This window comes from Aethalodelphis obliquidens, unplaced genomic scaffold, assembly GCF_003676395.1.
Source record: "Aethalodelphis obliquidens isolate GAN/ISIS:26980383/991018 unplaced genomic scaffold, ASM367639v1 scaffold3, whole genome shotgun sequence".
Classification (NCBI taxonomy): Eukaryota; Metazoa; Chordata; class Mammalia; order Artiodactyla; family Delphinidae; genus Aethalodelphis; species Aethalodelphis obliquidens.
In genome coordinates, this window is record NW_020837947.1 from 70,954,477 (window position 1) to 70,974,848 (window position 20,372).

The 20,372-nt window shown below is 38.1% G+C and overlaps 1 protein-coding gene across 1 annotated transcript in view; it reads left to right on the top strand.

The window, feature by feature from the left end:
- Positions 1–20,372, top strand: part of ME1 (malic enzyme 1) — a 192,809-nt gene that overhangs the window by 55,145 nt on the left and 117,292 nt on the right. Inside the window, exons 4-5 of the mRNA XM_027091464.1 lie at positions 17,699–17,774; positions 19,974–20,135. Coding sequence (XP_026947265.1) covers positions 17,699–17,774; positions 19,974–20,135 — 238 coding nt within the window. The remainder of the gene's footprint in view (positions 1–17,698; positions 17,775–19,973; positions 20,136–20,372) is intronic.

A 20,372-nucleotide genomic window follows, 5' to 3' on the forward strand; every position in this document is an offset into this window, starting at 1 on the left:
GAAAATGGACATTATTTGGTTTATAGAGTAGCATTGGGGGGATCAGTTTCTTAGGCCCCAGCAGTGGCAACTCCCCCTGCTAAATTCTTTGGAAAAGTTGAAACCGAATCTGGCCTCTGTACCCTGACACCAGATTAAATCTCAGAGACAGAGTTTTGGGTGAAGTAGAAAAGAACAGCTTTATTGCTTTGCCAGGCAAAGGGGGCCACAGCAGGCTCATGCCCTCAACACTGTGTGTCCTGACCTGGAGGGGGTAGTGAGGAGTTTTATAGTACTGGTTCACAGGGGGCGTGGTCAACTCGTGGACATTCTTCTGATTGGTTGGTGGTGAGGTAAGTGGGAGTCAGCATCCTCAACCTTCAGGTTCCAACCGGTCTGGGGTCTACGTGCTGGTGGGCAGCGTACTGTTAACTTCTCCCACCTGCTGGGGGTTTCAGTATCTGCAGAACAGCTCAAAGGTATTGCTGTGTATCCCTTGAGGGGGAACCAGGACCCTGCCCCAAGGCTGCACTACAGTTTCTTGACTTCCCTTGTCGTGCATCCTCTCCCTTGCCTAATTAGCAGTTGTTTGAACTTGTCCGTTGGAACTCAGGGTAAGTCGTGGAGGCTGAGTGAAGCCTATTTCCTGTAATGAAAGAAATGCGGCATACAGGAAGGCTTTTGTGCCCAGGAGCCCCACAGGGCTCTGCTCCGTATCAAAGTGGCCTCACATCAAAGGCATTTGCTTGAACTGTATTTGGCCGTGTACCAAGTCTGCCCATGTGGCTTATATTTTTCTACTGATGAATTTTCTTTCTCTGAAAATGGGGGGAAAAAAGTCTACGTAGAGACAATACCTATATACAACATTTTTTTCTTTTAGATTAATAAAGTCTTATGTTTATGATTCTCAGCCTATGCATATGGAGCTCTGTTAGTTTTCTTCAGTATTAGAAAAGGAAATGGGACTAAGTGGGTGAATAGTTTGATCACTAGCTTTGGTTTTACATAAACTCCTCTGCAAGAATACAGATTCCCAAAGGAAAGATTAGCAAAAGGAAAGACTTCTGGATGAAGGCCCAGAGTCAAGGCTGTGGGATTTACTTTATTAGCCATTTGAAAAGAACCTGAAAGCAAAGCTTCATCTAAGAAGCTCTTGCTATCCAAGAATGCTGTTTATCAGAGAAATGAGAATGAAAGAATTAGGATAAACTTTAGTCAGTTTATAGCAACAACAGCATGATTAATGAAAGTTGTTACATTTATGTCGAGATTCTCTTAAGATTTTGGACATGGGATCATGAGCCTGAGTGGGTAAATTTCATGCAAGTATTGGGACAAATCTTAATGGTCTGAGTAATGTGTTATACATGGAGAAGTAATTGAATTCTTCTGTATCCTCGTTTTCATTGCTGTTTCTTGTCCTTAGTGCCTTTGCCTTCTTGCATAAAAAGAAGTGGCGTTATTCTAGGGCACTTCCATCATCGAGCGTCTTTATTATTTCCGCTCTTGAATGCCATTGCATAGTCAGTTTATATTGGCCTTGGATGTGACTCTCATTCCATAGACATCAAGTAACTGAAGGATTTTTGTTCTTCCATTGCCAATAAATGTTTGATGGGATGTATGGATTTTCCCATAACAGTGAGAAGAAAAGTGTGTGTTTGTTTTTTTTTTCCTTTCCTTCATTGCTGTTTTTTGTAATTTTGGAAGGAAACCTGAGATACCAGCTGAGATGTGAGACTAAGTAATTTTTCTGTTCTGATAGAATTTGCTAATTCAAACAGAATGAATCAGATGGATGCTTGGCAAGTAATTGGTCCTAACACAATTGTTTTTTGTGTATAGAAATCTACCATTCTATGACTGTTCTCCGTGTTTGTCTAGTCTCATTTTCGTTTCTGCCTCATAGCTCTGGATATTTTTAAATTTTCCTCACTATCACGTCATATTGAAAGAATTTTAGACTATCCTATCAGATATTTTTGGTGTCTTTGCTACTGCTTTCTTTACTGAAAGGGAATTTAGAAGAAGAAAATATCACATAAGGGATTAAATACAAGGTAGGTAAGGTCGCCTTTCTTTTTCCTTGCAAAGTTAAATTGCAGAATTTGTTGTACCTTTTCATCTCACCATACAGTATCTTGGAATAATAGTAGTACAGACTGAGAAAGACCTGGATATGTCAGCCACTTTATTTCCTTAATTTCTAATATCACAGAAAACCTTAAACACACCTTCTTATGATCTTCCTAAACCTAACCATTTGAATATTTAACAGCCTTGAGAAATGCAAACCTGAATCACTTGTATTTTATCTAAGTTTTTATTCTTAATTGAGATTTTAAAAATAAGGATTCTTATACTCTTTATAAGAATCCTATAAATATTTATAAACTGTTATCTTTTTCTCTGTATGTCTTCTCCACTGCATCCTTTGAAAACTTTTCCTTTAGAGGTTTCCTTTTAAAACATTGAATCATCTTTGCTGTCCTTTTAAGATCCTTCAAAAAGTTCTCTATAATCACTTTAAATCTTATTAATTTGATTGAAAATATATAGGAATTTTGTTATAATAACTGCCAGGTTTTGATCTGAGAAAGAACATACTCCTTCCTCTCAAATTATGGTTAAAAAAAATTGTTTTCTATGGCTTTCATTTCTGATAGTAGTAGATATTTTTGCTCTTTCCTGATAATGACATTTTGCAATAAAAGAGAACATCCTTTCCGAGGATATTAAGAATTGAACTCTCTTTTTCACTGAGCGAGCGTTCAACATAGGATATGTTTGTCTTATTTCTATAAGCTATAGGTAATTAAATATAAGACCAAAATATATATATTGCCTAAATAATAGAGAATAGATAACCTACATTTTATGAAATGACTAAAACAGTGTCATCTATAGAAAGAGCACCAGCCGTCTATATAAAGGGAGCTGCCAGTTCAGATCAGTTGGCATGGCCTGTGTAGAAGAACCTATCATATTCTTTAAAATATTTTTATTCACAATGAATTTGTAATGATCACAATATTATCAATTTGTACTGATGGATTGAAACAAAGGAAAAGTAGTCCATTTGTTACGCTTGATGAAACATTCTTAAAAATTATCACCAATTGTAAAAATACATACTTGTAACATTAATAATAATCAACATTTTTCATCTTAGAAAATAGAAGGGTCATTTTTCTACCAGTCATTCAAAAATGGAAGATATTATCTCCAGCTTAGGAACAAAAATATTTTCTTTGTATGATGGCAGCCTTTGTATTTCCATAAAAGGGGAAAATAAGGTCATTGACTTGTTGGGAAAACTAAGGAATTGCTTTAAAATAATCTAACCAGCCAAAATCCTCTAAATTAAGGATATTTTTAAAAGCATGAAGCAAACATATCTCAGTTCACTTCAGTAGATACTTAGAGTGTATACATGTTTGCCTGTGTTTGATGTAGTTTGGTGTCAGGCATAGAAATGAAAGTTCCTATGACATGTTCGGTTTGGTCTCCTGACAGCTAGGTAGGTTTGTGATTTCCCACTCATCATCCCTCGTTTTTCTTCTTGTAATGACCCACACGATCTGATTCTTTTTTAAAAAATTAATTAATTAATTAATTATTGGCTGCGTTGGGTCTTCGTTGCTGCACGCAGGCTTCTAATTGTGGTGGCTTCTCTTGTTGTGGAGCACGGGCTCTATGCGCATGGGCTTCAATACTTGTGGCTCACGGGCTCTAGAGCGCAGGCTCAGTAGTTGTGGCGTGTGGGCTTAGTTGCCCCGTGGCATGTGGGATCTTCTCGGACCAGGGCTTGAACCCGTGTCTCCTGCATTGGCAGGCAGATTCTTAACCACTGCACCACCAGGGAAGCCCTACACGACCTGATTCCTAACAATGTGCCTGAAACTACCAGGAAAAGTCGGGGGGAAAAAGTCACAGGAGAAAATTCTATAAAGCATATATCTATTTTTATTTTTTTTAAATCTATTTTCTCTGGAAGAAGAGTTTCTCCATTCAAATTTTCTATAGTTCTGGTAGCTATATATATTGCGGAAGAAAAAAAATAAAGTTGGAAAGTTCTTTCTATTGCAGTCTCAGGATTAGAAGAGACAATGTCATAGATGCAGAGATTCTTGAGACACAGCTTACTAATATCATTCTAGACCAAATCTTCTTTCTTATTTGTAAGTTAGTGAGACGAGAAAAGTTAACTGACTGGTCTAGAGTTTTGTAGCTGTGACTAAAACTCCTCTTCCTATCCAGTGCCCTTCTATAATAGGGAGCCAAAATGTATGATATGGTCCACTCATTAAATGGTCATGTGTGTCAGTTACATAAACTGATGTCCTAAACTGTGAGATCAACATATGTAATTTTATTGTATTTTAATTCATTATAAAATAATATTTAACTCCTTTGGAATTGGAGGACTAACTACAACAAAAATTGAAAATGTATAAAGGCCAGAAAAGTAATAGAATTAATAATTAAATATTATTAATGCACAGCACATGAAAATAGTTAATTAGGGAACCAAGCTTATTAATATATTTGTGCAAATCATTAAAATATGGTTTTCATGCTATAGTTCTGCCACTTTAAAGATTTATTCCCTGGAAAGGAGGGAGAGTCAAGCCAAGAGGAATGTCACAGAAAGGACCATTAGTTCCCAAAAGGTCGTCACATGATCCATATCTCTACACCCTCCCATCCACTCTGTTTCTACCTCTCGTAACTCTCAGACCTTCTTGTTAGGCAGTTGATTTACTTCCCCAATATTCAACTCTCCTGCTTTGATCATTATTCCATGGCTCTTCTCTTCCATCGTGATGTACGTTGAGCTATTTGCGTTTAGGTTGGCTCCAGACCCCTTACCTGTGAGTAGGAAACCATGACTGCACATAGCCTGGTCACCTGGGCTGTACCTCATGTACTCTCTTGCTGGTCAGATGGCTGTAGACGCAAGTGGTTTATAGTATAGGATAACCCTTTATACTAGTGGTTAGAAGGAGGTTACATCTCATAGTAAGATGGAAGGACCACTGATCTAGGTGTCACAAGATCAGAGTTTTTGTTCCACTTCTGCTACTAAGTAGCTGTTGAAACTAGAAAAACAATCACTCATCTTCCTTCTGCTCAAAGAGAAATGTATTTACTTCACTTTTCTCTTAAAGATGGGAAATAAAATCATTTCTTGAAAAAAGTCAAAATGTAGGAAAATTACAAAGACTAATTACAAATCCCATGTATCCATCATCTAGAGTTGACATTTGTTAACATTGTATCACATTTGATTTTTGTTAACATTGTATCACATTTGATTTTTTAAAAAATTAGTGGTAAACTAAGATCAGGAACAAGAGAAGGTTGCCCACTCTCACCACTCTTATTCAACATAGTTTTGGAAGTTTTAGCCACAGCAATCAGAGAAGAAAAGGAAATAAAAGGAATCCAAATTGGAAAAGAAGAAGTAAAGCTGTCACTGTTTGCAGATGACATGATACTGTACATAGAGAATCCTAAAGATGCTACCAGAAAACTACAAGAGCTAATCAATGAATTTGATAAAGTAGCAGGATACAAAATTAATGCACAGAAATCTCTGGCATTCCTATACACTAACGATGAAAAATCTGAAAGTGAAATCAAGAAAACACTCCCATTTACCATTGCAACAAAAAAGAATAAAATATCTAGGAATAAACCTACCTAAGGAGACAAAAGACCTATATGCATAAAATTATAAGACACTGATGAAAGAAATTAAAGATGATACAAATAGATGGAGAGATATACCATGTTCTTGGATTGGAAGAATCAACATTGTGAAAATGACTCTACTACCCAAAGCAATCTACAGATTCAATGCAATCCCTATCAAACTACCACTGGCATTTTTCACAGAACTAGAACAAAAAATTTCACAATTTGTATGGAAACACAAAAGACCCCAAATAGCCAAAGCAATCTTGAGAGTGAAAAACGGAGCTGGAGGAATCAGGCTCCCTGACTTCAGACTATACTACAAAGCGACAGTAATCAAGACAATAAGGTACTGGCACAAAAACAGAAAGATAGATCAATGGAACAGGATAGAAAGCCCAGAGATAAACCCACGCACATATGGTCACCTTATCTTTGATAAAGGAGGCAGGAATGTACAGTGGAGAAAGGACAGCCTCTTCAATAAGTGGTGCTGGGAAAACTGGACAGCTACATGTAAAAGTATGAGATTAGATCACTCCCTAACACCATACACAAAAATAAGCTCAAAATGGATTAAAGACCTAAATGTAAGGCCAGAAACTATCAAACTCTTAGAGGAAAACATAGGCAGAACACTCTATGACATAAATCACAGCAAGATCCTTTTTGACCCAGCTGCTAGAGAAATGGAAATAAAAACAAAAATAAACAAATGGGACCTAATGAAACTTCAAAGCTTTTGCACAGCAAATGAAACCATAAACAAGACCAAAAGACAACCCTCCGAATGGGAGAAAATATTTGCAAATGAGGCAACTGACAAAGGATTAATCTTCAAAATTTACAAGCAGCTCATGCAGCTCAATAACAAAAAAACAAACAACCCAATCCAAAATGGGCAGAAGACCTAAGTAGACATTTCTCTAAAGAAGATATACAGACTGCCAACAAACACATGAAAGAATGCTCAACATGATTAATCATTAGAGAAATGCAATCAAAACTACAATGAGATATCATCTCACACCAGTCAGAATGGCCATCATCAAAAAATCTCGAAACAATAAATGCTGGAGAGGGTGTGGAGAAAAGGGAACCCTCTTGCACTGCTGGTGGGAATGTGAATTGGTACAGCCACTATGGAGAACAGTATGCAGGTTCCTTAAAAAACTACAAATAGAACTACCATATGACCCAGCAATCCCACTACTGGGCATATACCCTGAGAAAACCATAATTCAAAAAGAGTCATGTACCAAAATGTTCATTGAATCTCTATTTACAATAGCCAGGAGATGGAAACAACCTAAGTGTCCATCATTGGATGAATGGATAAAGAAGATGTGGCACATGTATACAATGGAATATTACTCAGCCATAAAAAGAAAGGAAATTGAGCTATTTGTAATGAGGTGGATAGACCTAGAGTCTGTCATACAGAGTGAAGTAAGTCAGAAAGAGAAAGGCAAATACCGTATGCTAACACATATATATGGAATCTAAGAAAAAAAAATATCATGAAGAACCTAGGGGTAAGACAGGAATAAAGACACAGACCTACTAGAGAATGGACTTGTGGATATGGGGAGGGGGAAGGGTAAGCTGTTTCAAAGTGAGAGAGTGGCATGGACATATATACACTACCAAATGTAAGGTAGATAGCTAGTGGGAAGCAGCTGCATAGCACAGGGAGATCAGCTCGGTGCTTTGTGACCACCTAGAGGGGTGGGAGGGAGGGAGACACAAGAGGGAAGAGATGTGGGAACATATGTATATGTATAACTGATTCACTTTGTTACAAAGCAGAAACTAACACACCATTGTGAAGCAATTATACTCCAATAAAGATGTAAAAAAAAAAAAAAAAATTAGTGGTAACATTGAAGGCGCCTTTGGCCTCCAACCTTACTCCCGTTACCTTCACCCATCCTGAAGGCAGTTGTTTATTCATTGCCCACTAACGGCCTGAAATAATATATCGTAAAATATCCATAATATAGCATTGGATTAGATGAACAGTGGGTTATAATAATGTAGTTGTTATTATTTCTTAACTGTGCTGCAAAAAAGGAATTTTTTTCCCCCCAAATGTATGGTTCTTTTTTCTGACCAGATGTTGTTCCTGTTTTCTCACATTGTATCTGAGGACATTACCACTCTGTATCTGCGTTCTTTTAAAAGAATACTGCCTGTGCGTCTTCTTGGAATTCTAAAAATTGAATTGTAATAGCTAGCATGTTACCACCATTTGGAAGAATATTACCGATCTTAGTACTGAGTCACTTTTAATTTCTGGAAACTACAGACATCTCTGCTAATTAATGCTGTGCGTTGGTAATTGGGTCACAGAAGTGACAACAGAGCTATTCAGCTATATGTGGATAGTCCTCTAGTATTTTCCCTGGTGTCTAGCCCTGTGTCATGTCTTTCATAAAATAAATATGAATCTATGATAAATGATGGAATGAGCATCTGAATTTTACTTTTTAATATACACACTATTTACATTAGGGTTGTATTGCTGTGTAACAAGTTAATACAAACTTAGCTGCTTAAGACAACATCTGTTTATTAGCTCGCAGTGCTGAAGGTCAGAATTCTGGCATGATATGCTTGAATCTATGTTTAGGGTATCACAAGGCTAAAATCGCGGGATCGGCCAGACTGAGTACTCATCCAGGGGCTTACAGAAAAATCTGCTCCCAAGCTTCTTATTCTTGGCAGAATTCAGTTCCTTGTGATTGTAGGACTGAGGTCTCTGTTTCCTTGCTGGCTGTCAGGCCAGGGACGGCTCTCAGCTGCTGGAAGTAGCTCTTACTCTTTGCCACTTGGCGTCCTGTAAGTTTGAAGCAGTGCTTGGAGTCTTTCTCACTCTGAACCTTTGACTTCCCCTTCTGTGACCAGCTGGAGAAATTCTATGCCTTTAATGAGTACAGGCCCTCCCAGATGACCTTGCTACCTGAGGCCCAACTGTGCTAATCATCTGTCACCTAATCAGAGTAAAATCCGTCATGTGCACGGTCCTGGGATGATTCAGGATGTGAACACCAGGGAGATGGGAAATCTTGGGAACATCTTAGAAATCTGCCTTCCACACTAATTGTCACTCCTCAGGAGGACTGAGACTGAAAATAGAGCTTTAAACATTTTCTGCAATAAACAAAATGAATTCACAAGATTATCATTGCAGAGCAAAATCAAATAGTTACCCAAAGAAAAATGTCATGCATGTTAGCAATATTAGGGTGTTATGTGGGGGAAAAAACACCTCAAAACCTTACTTTTGGAAGTAGATGACCAGAGGAAATTGGAAATCTACCCTTCTCTTCTAATCTCAATTAAAAAGTTTTTTACTTGTATAATAAATTGGTGTTCAGTAACAAGGATATCACCTTCCACTGGCACTTGACCTTTCCGCTGGGTCCCTCCCAACCTTTAGACTCTGTCTCTTCCTACGTTTATTTCTAAGCTAAACCAGAATGAAGGCTTAGACCACCTTATTTACCTTTCTTCCAAAGCTCATGTGATCTTATAATTTGTGATTCTTCCTCAGACCTAGTGGCTCTGAAGCTGTCAGTTGGTTCTCTCATTATTTCTTAAGTCTTTTGCTGTCATTCAAATCTGTTGCCCCCATGTTAACACTAAGATCTCAAATTGCTGATCGCTTAGCCGCAGGTTCTCCAAGTCCTACAACTGGGCATTGACTCTGGTTCTTGCTATACTTTCCCAGGGGCTTTCCCCATAAATTGCGATTTCTTCGGTCTGGTCCTTGGCCTTGTCATTTTCAGAAGACTCCCGAAATTATATATATCGACCACATAGCACCTGGGTGTTCTCCAGCCCAGATTCTTTGCCGTACTGCTTTCCCCATCATTGGGTTAGCTAGTGCCAGAATCATATCTGAACTACCTTCCCCCTTTCTTCTTACTTATATTCTATCACTTCTTTTTATTTTTCTGTGAGAAATGTAGAATTCCTGACTTCAAGAGTTCATAATCTAATAGGACAGACATATAAGAAAGTGAAAAATTATATGACAATATGATGTGTTATGTTACAGAAAAGCAACAGGGGTCTGTGAGATTACAGAGACATTCCAGCTCAGCTTGAATGTCGGTCAGGAAATACTTCCAAGAGGAGGTAACACTTGCACTGTCTCTGATAAGCAATTAGGAGCTAGCGTAGCAGCGAAGAGCAGCGGGGGGGCATTGGAGGGAGGCCTAAAGGAATCCTTTAAAGACCATCCAGAGTTGGAAACTAGATCGTTCTCAGGCTGAACTAGTTGAGCAAATGCCAAGAGCAAAGGAAGCAACCAAAAATGGGAGATAAAGCCAAAAGATGAGATATTCAGCAGAAGCTGAGGCACAGTGAGCCTTGAAAAGGAGTCCAAGGGTGGGAGCAGAGCAGGGTCCAGAGGCCTTCACTATGCATGAGAGTGAAAAGGAGAACTGTTGCGGAGCCTGGAGAGTGCCAGCATTTAAGGGTTAAGCAGAAACAGGAGACTGTGAAACAGACCAGGAAGAGGGCAGAGGGTGACAGCGGGAGGACAAACTGGGCTTGAGGACAGACATACTGACGCTTTATTCACTGATGAATAGTGAACGATGGAAGGAAGTTTCTAGGTGGAGAGCTGGAAGCTGGAAGTCTCTACTGTGTCTTCCGAGTGAAAAATGGTGTGGTGTGTGAATCTGATGAGAGTGTAGAAGGGTGGGGATGGGGGACGGGGGAGAAAGGAAGTAGCTCTCGTGGACAGAATCGCAGAATAACCAGTAGAAGGTCCTCGAGGGAGTCATACTGAGTTATGAGGACCTGGATGACAGTGGAGAGGCCATGAGGTTTCAGCGGATCTAACACACCCAGCTGAGTGCCCGTCTCAAGCAGCATTCTGCAGTAGGGCTTGAGGAAAGGAGAAGGCAGGTGGATTGATTTAAATTTGGAGGTTTTCTGCAAGGGTGTGATGGGAAGAGAAAAAGTCAAGGGAGTTAAGAATGGTTGGCAGAACAGATAAAAATCTAGCTGAATAAAGAAGGAAGTTCAGTCAGGATAGACTGCTAATTTGGAGGAAAAAAAATAAAAGCAGGTACCAAAAGACAGGAGACATTAATGAGGTCAAAATGTAGTTATATCAGAAGTGTGATATTCAGAAAAGTATGATGTGGGTTAGATCCTCACATCACAGACTATAGTGACATTTCTGATAGATTTAAAGAACTGGATCAAACCTAGAAAAAAAAATTAAAATATAGGAACATGATTGACGAGGGAGGACTTTGTATACTTAAAAGAAATGTAAGAAATCTGAAAGGAGAAAAATCAATTCGTTTTACTATAAATAAACGGAAAACAACAACAAACAAAAGCGAAAGATGAGAAATTAAGAAACGAATTTGTACAAGTATGATAAGCAAAGGGATAAAAATCCTTCATCTGTAAAGATGGGATCTGGGTTGATATTTCCCAAGTAGCTGTGGATAATTATAGCTTCTTTTTGCACATCTTGCACCAGTTTTTTTTGTGTTCCTCAGCGATAACAGCGGCAGTCAGTCTGCACCCTCTCTCTGTCTCACGCTTATCCTGTCTCTGATTAAAAGGGCCGGGAGCCCAGCATGGGGTGTTGGAGCCTGGGCGGGTCAAGAACACCTGTGTAGGAGGGCAGCCTGGAGGATCTGGGTAGGAGAGCGGTACAGCGCCAGGTGTCAGAGCCCCAGCGGGGCAAAGAGGGCATCCGTGTGGGAGGGCTGCCTACTTCAGAGACTGGAACCTTAGCGGAAGTAAGTGGGGTGTGACACAGGGAGAGGGGACAAGATTGGTTTCACACAGGCAGACCCATCAAGTAAGGAAATATATTAAACACGATGGGAGGTAGGTTTCTCGCTCTAGGAGAAAGTTGTTACAAATGTGAACAGGGGAGAATAGTAGAAGGAACCCTGTGTTGTTGGTGGAATTGGAGGTATTGGTGTGAATTTATAGTTTTCAATGTACAGATAGATGAATGGATAGTTATAGAAATAAACAGGTATGCATAAAATGTGTATATATGCGTGTACATACCCGTATGTGTGTACACATGTAGAGTACGTGTGCACACGCATATATTCTCTAGCTCTGCCCATTGAGTCGGCTTGGCAGCCACAACACCCCAGTAACAAGGAGCCCAGCCAGCACTCAGATCTCAATGCTGCTCTCTGCCCAAAGCAACCAGAACGCCTTAGAGAAATTGCTGATCCCAGGGCTGGGTCAGGGTAAGCAAAAGATGAGCTTGGAACCTCTTATACCAGAAAGCAAGGAGGTGCTTAAAGAATGATGGGGATGTGTTGAAAGGACATAGAAGCCAGACTGAAGGGGCTCCCTCTGGCCAAATCTGGGACATTGTAAGCACTCAATAAATAATGTTTGCAGCAGATTAGAACCTACTGAGTAAAATAACAAACACAAGCCCACATTGATATGCATAAATTTAGAGTTGAATGGAGGAGTAGGGTATTTACAGAGTTTTGAAGAATCTTCCCATAAAATACTTGTTAATTACAAAGGGAAAAAAGAGCATCTTTGCAGTGAGGAAGCCTGGAAGGCACCACGTTAATCAAGTGATCAAAGTGAACATCATCAATAATGGGAGGAAGGAAGAACAGCGCCGCCTGATAGGATGCAAGGAGAAGAAGCCAGCATCACTTCCATGACCTTCCTGCAAAAGATGTTATAGTCTGAATCGAATCGTGAGGAATCACCACCTAAATCCAGATCGCAGGACAGTCTACAAAAACACTGACTTAAAACTTCAAAAGTATTAAGGTCATGGAAGTCAAGGAAAGACTGAGGAAATGTTTTAGGTTGAACAGGACCAAGAAACATGACAACTAATTACAGCACAGGATTTTGAACTAGGCTCTTTTGTTATGAAGGATGAATGGTGAAATGTGAAAGGTGTCTGAAGATTATATGATAGTAATGTATCAGTAGTAATTTTCTGATTATAATTATAATTATGTAGGAGAATATTTTTGTTTGTAATGCACTCAGTTATTTGGTAATGATGAGGCATCATGCTGGCTACTTAGCTCACAAATAGTTCAGGAAAAAACAAATTTTTTTTTAAAGGGGGGTTCTTTTTTTAAAATAAATTTATTTATTTTTGGCTGCGTTGGGTCTTCGTTGCTATGTGCGGGCTTTCTCTAGTTATGGTGAGCGGGGGCTACTCTGTTGTGGTGCGCGGACTTCTCTTGTTGCGGAGCATGGGCTCTAGGCGCGTGGGCTTCAGTAGTTGTGGCGCATGGGCTTAGTTGCTCTGCGGCATGTGGGATCTTCCCGGATCAGGGCTCAAACCTGTGTCCCTTGCATTGGCAGGCGGATTCTTAACCACTGCACCACCAGGGAAGTCCCGAAAAAACAATTCTTTGTAGTATACTTGGGAGAATTCTTTTAAGCATTTACTGAAGGATAGAATAATATTGACCCATGCCTTTAAAAAAAAATTTAATTGACGTATAGTTGATTTACAATGTGTTCATATCTCCTTTACAGTAAAGTGATTCAGTTATATGTAGATACATTCTTTTTCATATTCTTTTCCATTATGATTTGTCACAGGATATTAAATGTAGTTTCCTGTGCTCTACAGTAGGACCTTGTTGTGTATCTATTCTATATATAATAGTTTGCATCTGCTAATCCCAAACTCCCGATCGTTCCCTCCCCACTGGCAACCACAAGTCTGTTCTTTGTGCCTGTGAGTCTGTTTCTGTTTCATAGGTATGTTCATTTATGTTGTATTTTAGATTCCACATATAAGTGATATCATATGGTATTTGTCTTTCTCTTTCGGACTTACTTTGCTTAGTATGATAATCTCTAGGTCCATCCATGTTGCTGCAAATGGCATTATTTCATTCTTTTTTATGGCTGAGTAATATCCCACTGTATAGATGTACCACATCTTCTTTATCCATTCATCTGTCAGTGGCCATTTAGGCTGTTTCCATGTCTTGGCTATTATGAATAGTGCTGGTGTGAACATAGGGGTGCATGTATCTTTTCGAATTATAGTTTTTTCTGAATATATGCCCAGGAGTGGGATTGCTGGATCATATGGCAGCTCTATTTTTTAGTTTTTTGAAGACCCTCCATAGTGTTTTCCATAGTGGCTGCACCAATTTACATTCCCACCAACAGTGTAGGAGGGTTTGCTTTTCTTCACATCCTCTCCAGCATATGTTATTTGTAGACTTTATAATGATGGCCATTCTGACTGAGGTGAGGTGATACCTCACTGTAGTTTTGATTTGCATTTCTCTAATGATTAGTGATGATGTGCATCTTTTCATGTGCTTTTTTGGCATCTGTATGTCTTCTTGATACATATGCCTTCTTAACATTTCCTCCGTTGACTTCCCCTGACTTTAGAAACACTGGTTGTCCTACCTGTTAGATTGTTTTTTTCTCGTGGACTCTTCTTAGTCACCTATTCTAGTATAGGTACTAATTTGTAATGTTTTCTCCTTGACCTTCTCTTCTTTCTCCTTTAGTAATTTCTTCCATTCCTTTCAACTCTAGGCATATGACTTAACTCTGCATCTTCATCCTCGATTTCTCCTGATCTAGGTTTCTCCTGACTTCTGTTTTACCTGAACTTAGCTTTCTTTAGTATGTCTTTTCTCATCAGCCCAGACCTGCTGGTATAACTCAACTTTAGGTTAACCCCTGGAGCTCACTAATGCATACTCAAATTTTGTGAAAAATATGGGGTTTAATTTTCTTCAGCTTCTGCAAGAGAGGATTATTATTGAAAACTGTAGAATGATTGCCTTCTCCACTGGGTTAGGAGAGAGTCATGAACCCATTTCCATAAGAAAGTATAAATCTAGTTACAATAGAAAGTTGCATGTTAGAAAATGAACTCTATTTTGATACGAAATAAATTTCATTAGAGATGTTATGTGAGACAACATGAAGTAAGAATATTATCTAACAAATCTGTTTTGAGAGTGGAATATATACAGTGGCAGAGGTTATGAGAAAAGTTTGAACTGTGTATATGAGAAAATGATCCACATTTTAGAATTATCTCAGTTCTAACATGAAATAGACACAAAAGTATGAGTATTTTAAGTGGCATGTTTAATACACTTTGAATAAAGATTAAATATTTTAAACAAATTGATCAACAAGAAATTGGACCAAGAAAAGGTTTTTATTGTAATTCCATTCATTTAAAAATATCATTCATAAATAACTTTCTTGTCTAAACTTTTCATTTTATAAATATGTATATATTTAAATATGTTCAGATTAATGTTTCATATCCAATTTTATGCCAGGAAGCATGAGTCATTTCTGTGCTGAAATACTTTTGGATATCTCATTAGATTTCTGATCAAAGAGACATTCCAGGAAGTTTTAGAAATTATTCTATCAAAATGCTTGACTTTGGTGGAACATTACAGATTCTTCATTTTATTGAGCTCTCTCCAAGAGTAAGCACTTTTGTACAAATGAATCTGCTGAATGCAAGAGATTACAGGTGTCCAAATGGCTCTTCCACTGAAGTTGTACTCATATATTTGTTTAATTAACTTTGGCATTTAATTGATGCAAATTTTAGTAAATTCATTGTCCCTCTTGTTTAAAAAGAATGATACTATTTCCTGAGACCAGTGTTACTTAGAAAACCTTGGCTAACTAACAAGTTCCCAAGGAACATTATTTAATGGTATATTGCCAAGAACATCTTAGATAATTCAACAAAATTGCCTTCTTTAAAAAGTCCAACCATATTTCATTTAAATTTGACAGTTATTTATTGAGATCTTTAATGTTGATTGCATAGTTGGGTGTGACAGGGATCCAAAAGAAATATATAACTTATAAAGAGCTTATAGTCATTTTGGAGAAACCAAATAACTTCACATGAAACAGCAAAAATAAACAGGAAAGGATACAATTTAGTGCCAACTTGGTAAATTAATGTTTTTGTTGAATCAGACAGTCGTCAGTAATCCGCCTGTGGTACTTACTATCATAATATAATTTTTGGTTACTTAATAAGTCATAATAAGTCTGGGTTTACTTCATGTTTTCTGTACGTAGAACCTTTTTTTGAATCCGGAAGGCTTATTTTTTCAGCACTGAAGTCAGCACGTGTTGCTGCACACATCCTATGTGCCAGCACACTTACAGGCACTGGGCGTACAAATGTGAACAAAATAATCACGGTCCTTAAGGAACTTGCTGCTCTGTGTGTGTGTGTGTCCTGGGGGGCGGTGGCAGGGAGGAGACAGCCAGCCAACACGTGAGGAAATAGTCAAGGGGAGTTCAGATGCTTTATACGCAAAATGACACTGGTGAAAATAGCAGGGTGGAGGTGCTTGGACTGCTGTTATCAGAGAAGGCCTGTCTGAGGAGCTCAGGTCTGAGTTGAGGCCTGAATGATGCAAGCGGTTAGGCACGTAGTTAGATTTACAGTTTGGAGCTCAAGGGAGTGGTCTCGGTTGAAGATAGAAGTTTGAAAATCTTCATTGTGGGCATGACACTGAAAGCCACGTCAGTCACAGTTGGGACATCGAGTAGGGTGAGTTGAGAGCTGACCTCTGACTTTATCAGCTGTCAGTCGGCAGTGACTTTGGGAAGAGTTGTTTTTGTGGAGAAGTGAGGAGGAAAGGCCTAATTAACAGGGTCAAGAGAGAATGGGAGGTAAGGATATAAAGGCAGTAAGAATACACACAAGTCTTTGAAGCGTTTTGCCGTGAAGGAGAGAGAGTAGAAGGGTGGTGGCCGTAAACAGTGCTGGACATTTGTCGTGTGTGGTGCCCTGCATTTGAGTCGTGTTTAACGATGCTAAGGCAAAACTTTTAAGTGAGGTTCAGACATCTACAAATTTCTTATTCTAATTTTTAAAGTTCCTTGTTAAGCTTTCATAGGAAATGCAGGGCTGTCAGAGAGCAGTGTTAAAGACTGCGAGTTAAAGTTGAGAGTCTGAAGAACAGAGTTGCAAACAACTGAGACCACAAATCGAAGAATCAAGTGAATCTGAGCTCTGCCAGCGGGGGAGTTTGCAGCAAAGTAAGGGTTTATTGCAGGGCGCCAAACAAGGAGGTGGGAGACAAGCCTGGTCTTTGAGTTGTGGGTGTTTTTAAAGGGGAAGAACATAGAGGCTGGGCTTCTAATCATTGTCCTGTGACATTTCTTAATCGTAGTTTTTGGAGTCAGGATGCTTCTAGTTTAGGGTTCTCTGGCCAGGTGGTCTGTGGCTTGGAGGTCTGTTAGCTCATCTTGCCCTGGAGAAACAGTTTGTATTGTTTGTATGTTAATAATGATATCTATAATAACAGTTTTAGTACATCAACTATGTTATCAACAACATGACTTTTAGCATCTGACTCTGGTTGATTGGTGTTCAGTTAGCACAGGATTGAGGTTAGAGGGGACAAGAAAAGAATAAGTTTTGGCTAGAGAGATTAATCATAAACTTGGTAAGGGAACTTGGTTTTGGTGGGGGGCACGGTTTCAGGGTTTCCCAAGTAACTTCCACATGAAAGGACTGCCCAGCGTGTCTGTCACTTCAGTCCTCCCCATAGGGGTCTTGTCTTCACACTGTGAATACGTAATAATGGAATATACACTGAAAATCCCTATGTACATATGCCTCACGTTGTTTTTCAAAGTGCTTTTACGTGTATTATCTTATTTAATGAAGACCGTGAATAAATCTATGTGTGGAAATGATAATGCTATTTAAATTCTCTGTGTATAAAAATAGTGAATATTTCTTTAATTAAAAAATATTTAAGAATATGTAATATAAGAGTGAAGCTACCTTTATTGTAGATGTTGATATATCATTTAAAATAATTTCTCCCTTACTTATAAGATTCTTGCCCCATATGTGTTTAAGGAGATAATTTTCACTAGTTTGATAAAAATGGAGATATATTACATGGATTTGAAAATTAAAAAAAAAATTCGTGATAGTGTGACAAGTCTGAAGTAAATTGAAATTACTCCTTTTTTTTCCTGTCAGAGGTCTCTTTATTAGTATCCATGATCGAGGGCATATTGCTTCTGTTCTTAATGCATGGCCAGAAGATGTCATCAAGGTAAGTTAGTTATCACGTTTTCCCACTGTGGCACATTTGTTCTTTTTCCTATCCCATAACAGGCTGACACTTTTCACCATGCTATGTAGCCTTCACCAGCTTTTCTATTTATATCCCTTTGACTTTTGCATAGTGGATTAATTTTATTCTGATACCATTTGGATTCTAAGTGTCACCATTATTTCCATCAGATTTCTTAGTGTTTCTTTATTCATTGTAAGTTATGAAAAGTGTTGGAAAAATGTTGAAGTAGTGTCTGAATTTCTTTGAGCAAACTCCTTTTTCTTTTGTGTTTAATCATCCACTAAGAGGAATCAAGGTAGACAAAAATCTTAATCCATTTCCTTTATCGTGGTGACCTGAAGTATCTAACTTGACTCCCCTCTGGGAGTGAGCTAATGAAAATAGAATAATGATAGTATCTACCGTTTGGTAGCTTTCTGAGTGAGCCACTTTACCTGGATTAACTCATGTAGTATCATGCTAATTCCATGAGGAAAGGAAGGCACAGGTGGGTTACATAGTAGTGCATGGTGGTGGTGGGAATTGAATGCAGGTGTCTCAAGTTGCCTTCTCCAAAACAGCCTAGCATATTGACCCTTTTCAATGAGACATGGAAAATTTGACAAAGATCAACTTTATGGAGTATGCAAAAATAATTTTCACCCACTTTTGGGTGAAATGTATATATGTATTTTTAAGTTAGTTAAAAATACATATATACATGTACACATTTACTTTTAAGGCAGGTCTTTAAGAGCTGCACAATATAGGTGAACAGAAAACTAAATGAAAAGCCCTCAAACTTTTAAAATATATGTTCTGCATTATAGTGTGGTAGAAAAACACTGCACTAGGAGTTAACACACTCGGGTCCTGATTCTTTGATATTAATGAGGTAAATCACTGTAGGCAAATTATTTCAGTTCACTTATCTTCGGTTTCCTAATCTGTAAGAGGGATAGACTGAATGTACTCCAAATTCCCCTTTGCTTCTAAAATGCTATGACTCTGTACATTAGTCCTTATGATAATAATAGTACTAATATCTATAATTTTTTTGAGAATTCGTAATATACCAGGTAATACGGTAAGTTCTTTGTTTATCATGATTTCATTGTATTGAATCATAGATTTATTCAATTAATTAATGTTTTTGATGGTTTACTATGTGCCAAATGCTGTGCTAGATGTTGGTGTGCAGTAGTGAGCACAACAGAGTTGGCTCCTAATTTTATGCAGCTACTCTGAAAAGTATATTTATCATTTGCATTTTTATAAATAAGAAACAGAAGCTTTAATTCATCAGTTTATCTAAGGTCAAATAACTGACATTTTTTTCTAGGCTCCATGGATATGACAAGTGTAGCAGTTTGTAGAAAATCTAATAAATTGTGTTTCACAAAATTGGTTTTGCTTAAATTCATGTAATGGCCATGAATCACAGAATACAGATGAAAGATGCATTAATTTCGATAAAGATAACAAAGTACTTAGCATTAAAATCTCCACATGATTAAAATGTATGCTTTGTAGATATTCAGGATGATTAGAAATAAACTAAACAATAAACTAAACTAAACTAAAATTGTCTAGTGGTACTCTACTATCAGGTAAGAGTAGTAATAGACTGTGCTTGGCATATTTCAAAGATGGTAGAACAGTATCCTATGTTATAGGAGTTAAAGAGGATGGATCAACATTGTTGTGAAATTAGGAGGATGCATAAACTAAAGACCAGAGCACTGGGGACTCCTGAGCAATGATTTAACCATGGACTCTCCTAATGGTACTCAAAGTGGATGTGACTAGTTTCAAAGCTGTTCTAAGGTTCACTTTAGTTCCCAGTTTGAGCTCTTATTTACCTGTACTCTGCCCACTTACTCCTCCTGATTGAAGACTGAACTATTTGAGTTGTTTGAATCTTTATGGGCATACCTTGTCTTCTTTTCTCAACAACCAAACAATCATATGTATGTATTTTAAAAATACATTTGAAATGCATATATCAAATTTATTTATTCTCCCCAGTCTTCCACACTTAATGATCATATAAAATCTTTTCCATGTATATTCAATTTATGCTTTTTGACAGCTTAGTATTTCATTGCAAAATATTAACTTCAGAAACAGAGAGTAGGAACGATGCCCCGGAATTTGCAAACATCTGTCAATAGATATTTTCTCTTTTTCTTTGAGGCTATTGTGGTGACTGACGGAGAGCGTATTCTTGGCCTGGGAGACCTTGGCTGTAATGGGATGGGCATCCCCGTGGGTAAACTGGCTCTGTATACAGCTTGTGGAGGGATGAATCCCCAACAATGTCTGCCTGTCATGCTGGACGTGGGAACAGAAAATGAGGTAAACAATTTAAGTCTATAACACAGCTCTACACCTTAAAAAATAGTACCATATTTCTGCATTTTGAGATTATTTCAGGAACTTAATGAAATTCATCTTTTTTGTTTGGTTCTTTCTCTCTCCTCAAACCCATCCCCCAAGTCTTGTAAAGAAATTATTCTTTTGCTTTTCCTTTCCGCTTCCCCTTTTCTGTAATGTGATTAAGTTTTTAGCAGCTTCTTTAGTGTTTTAGTATCC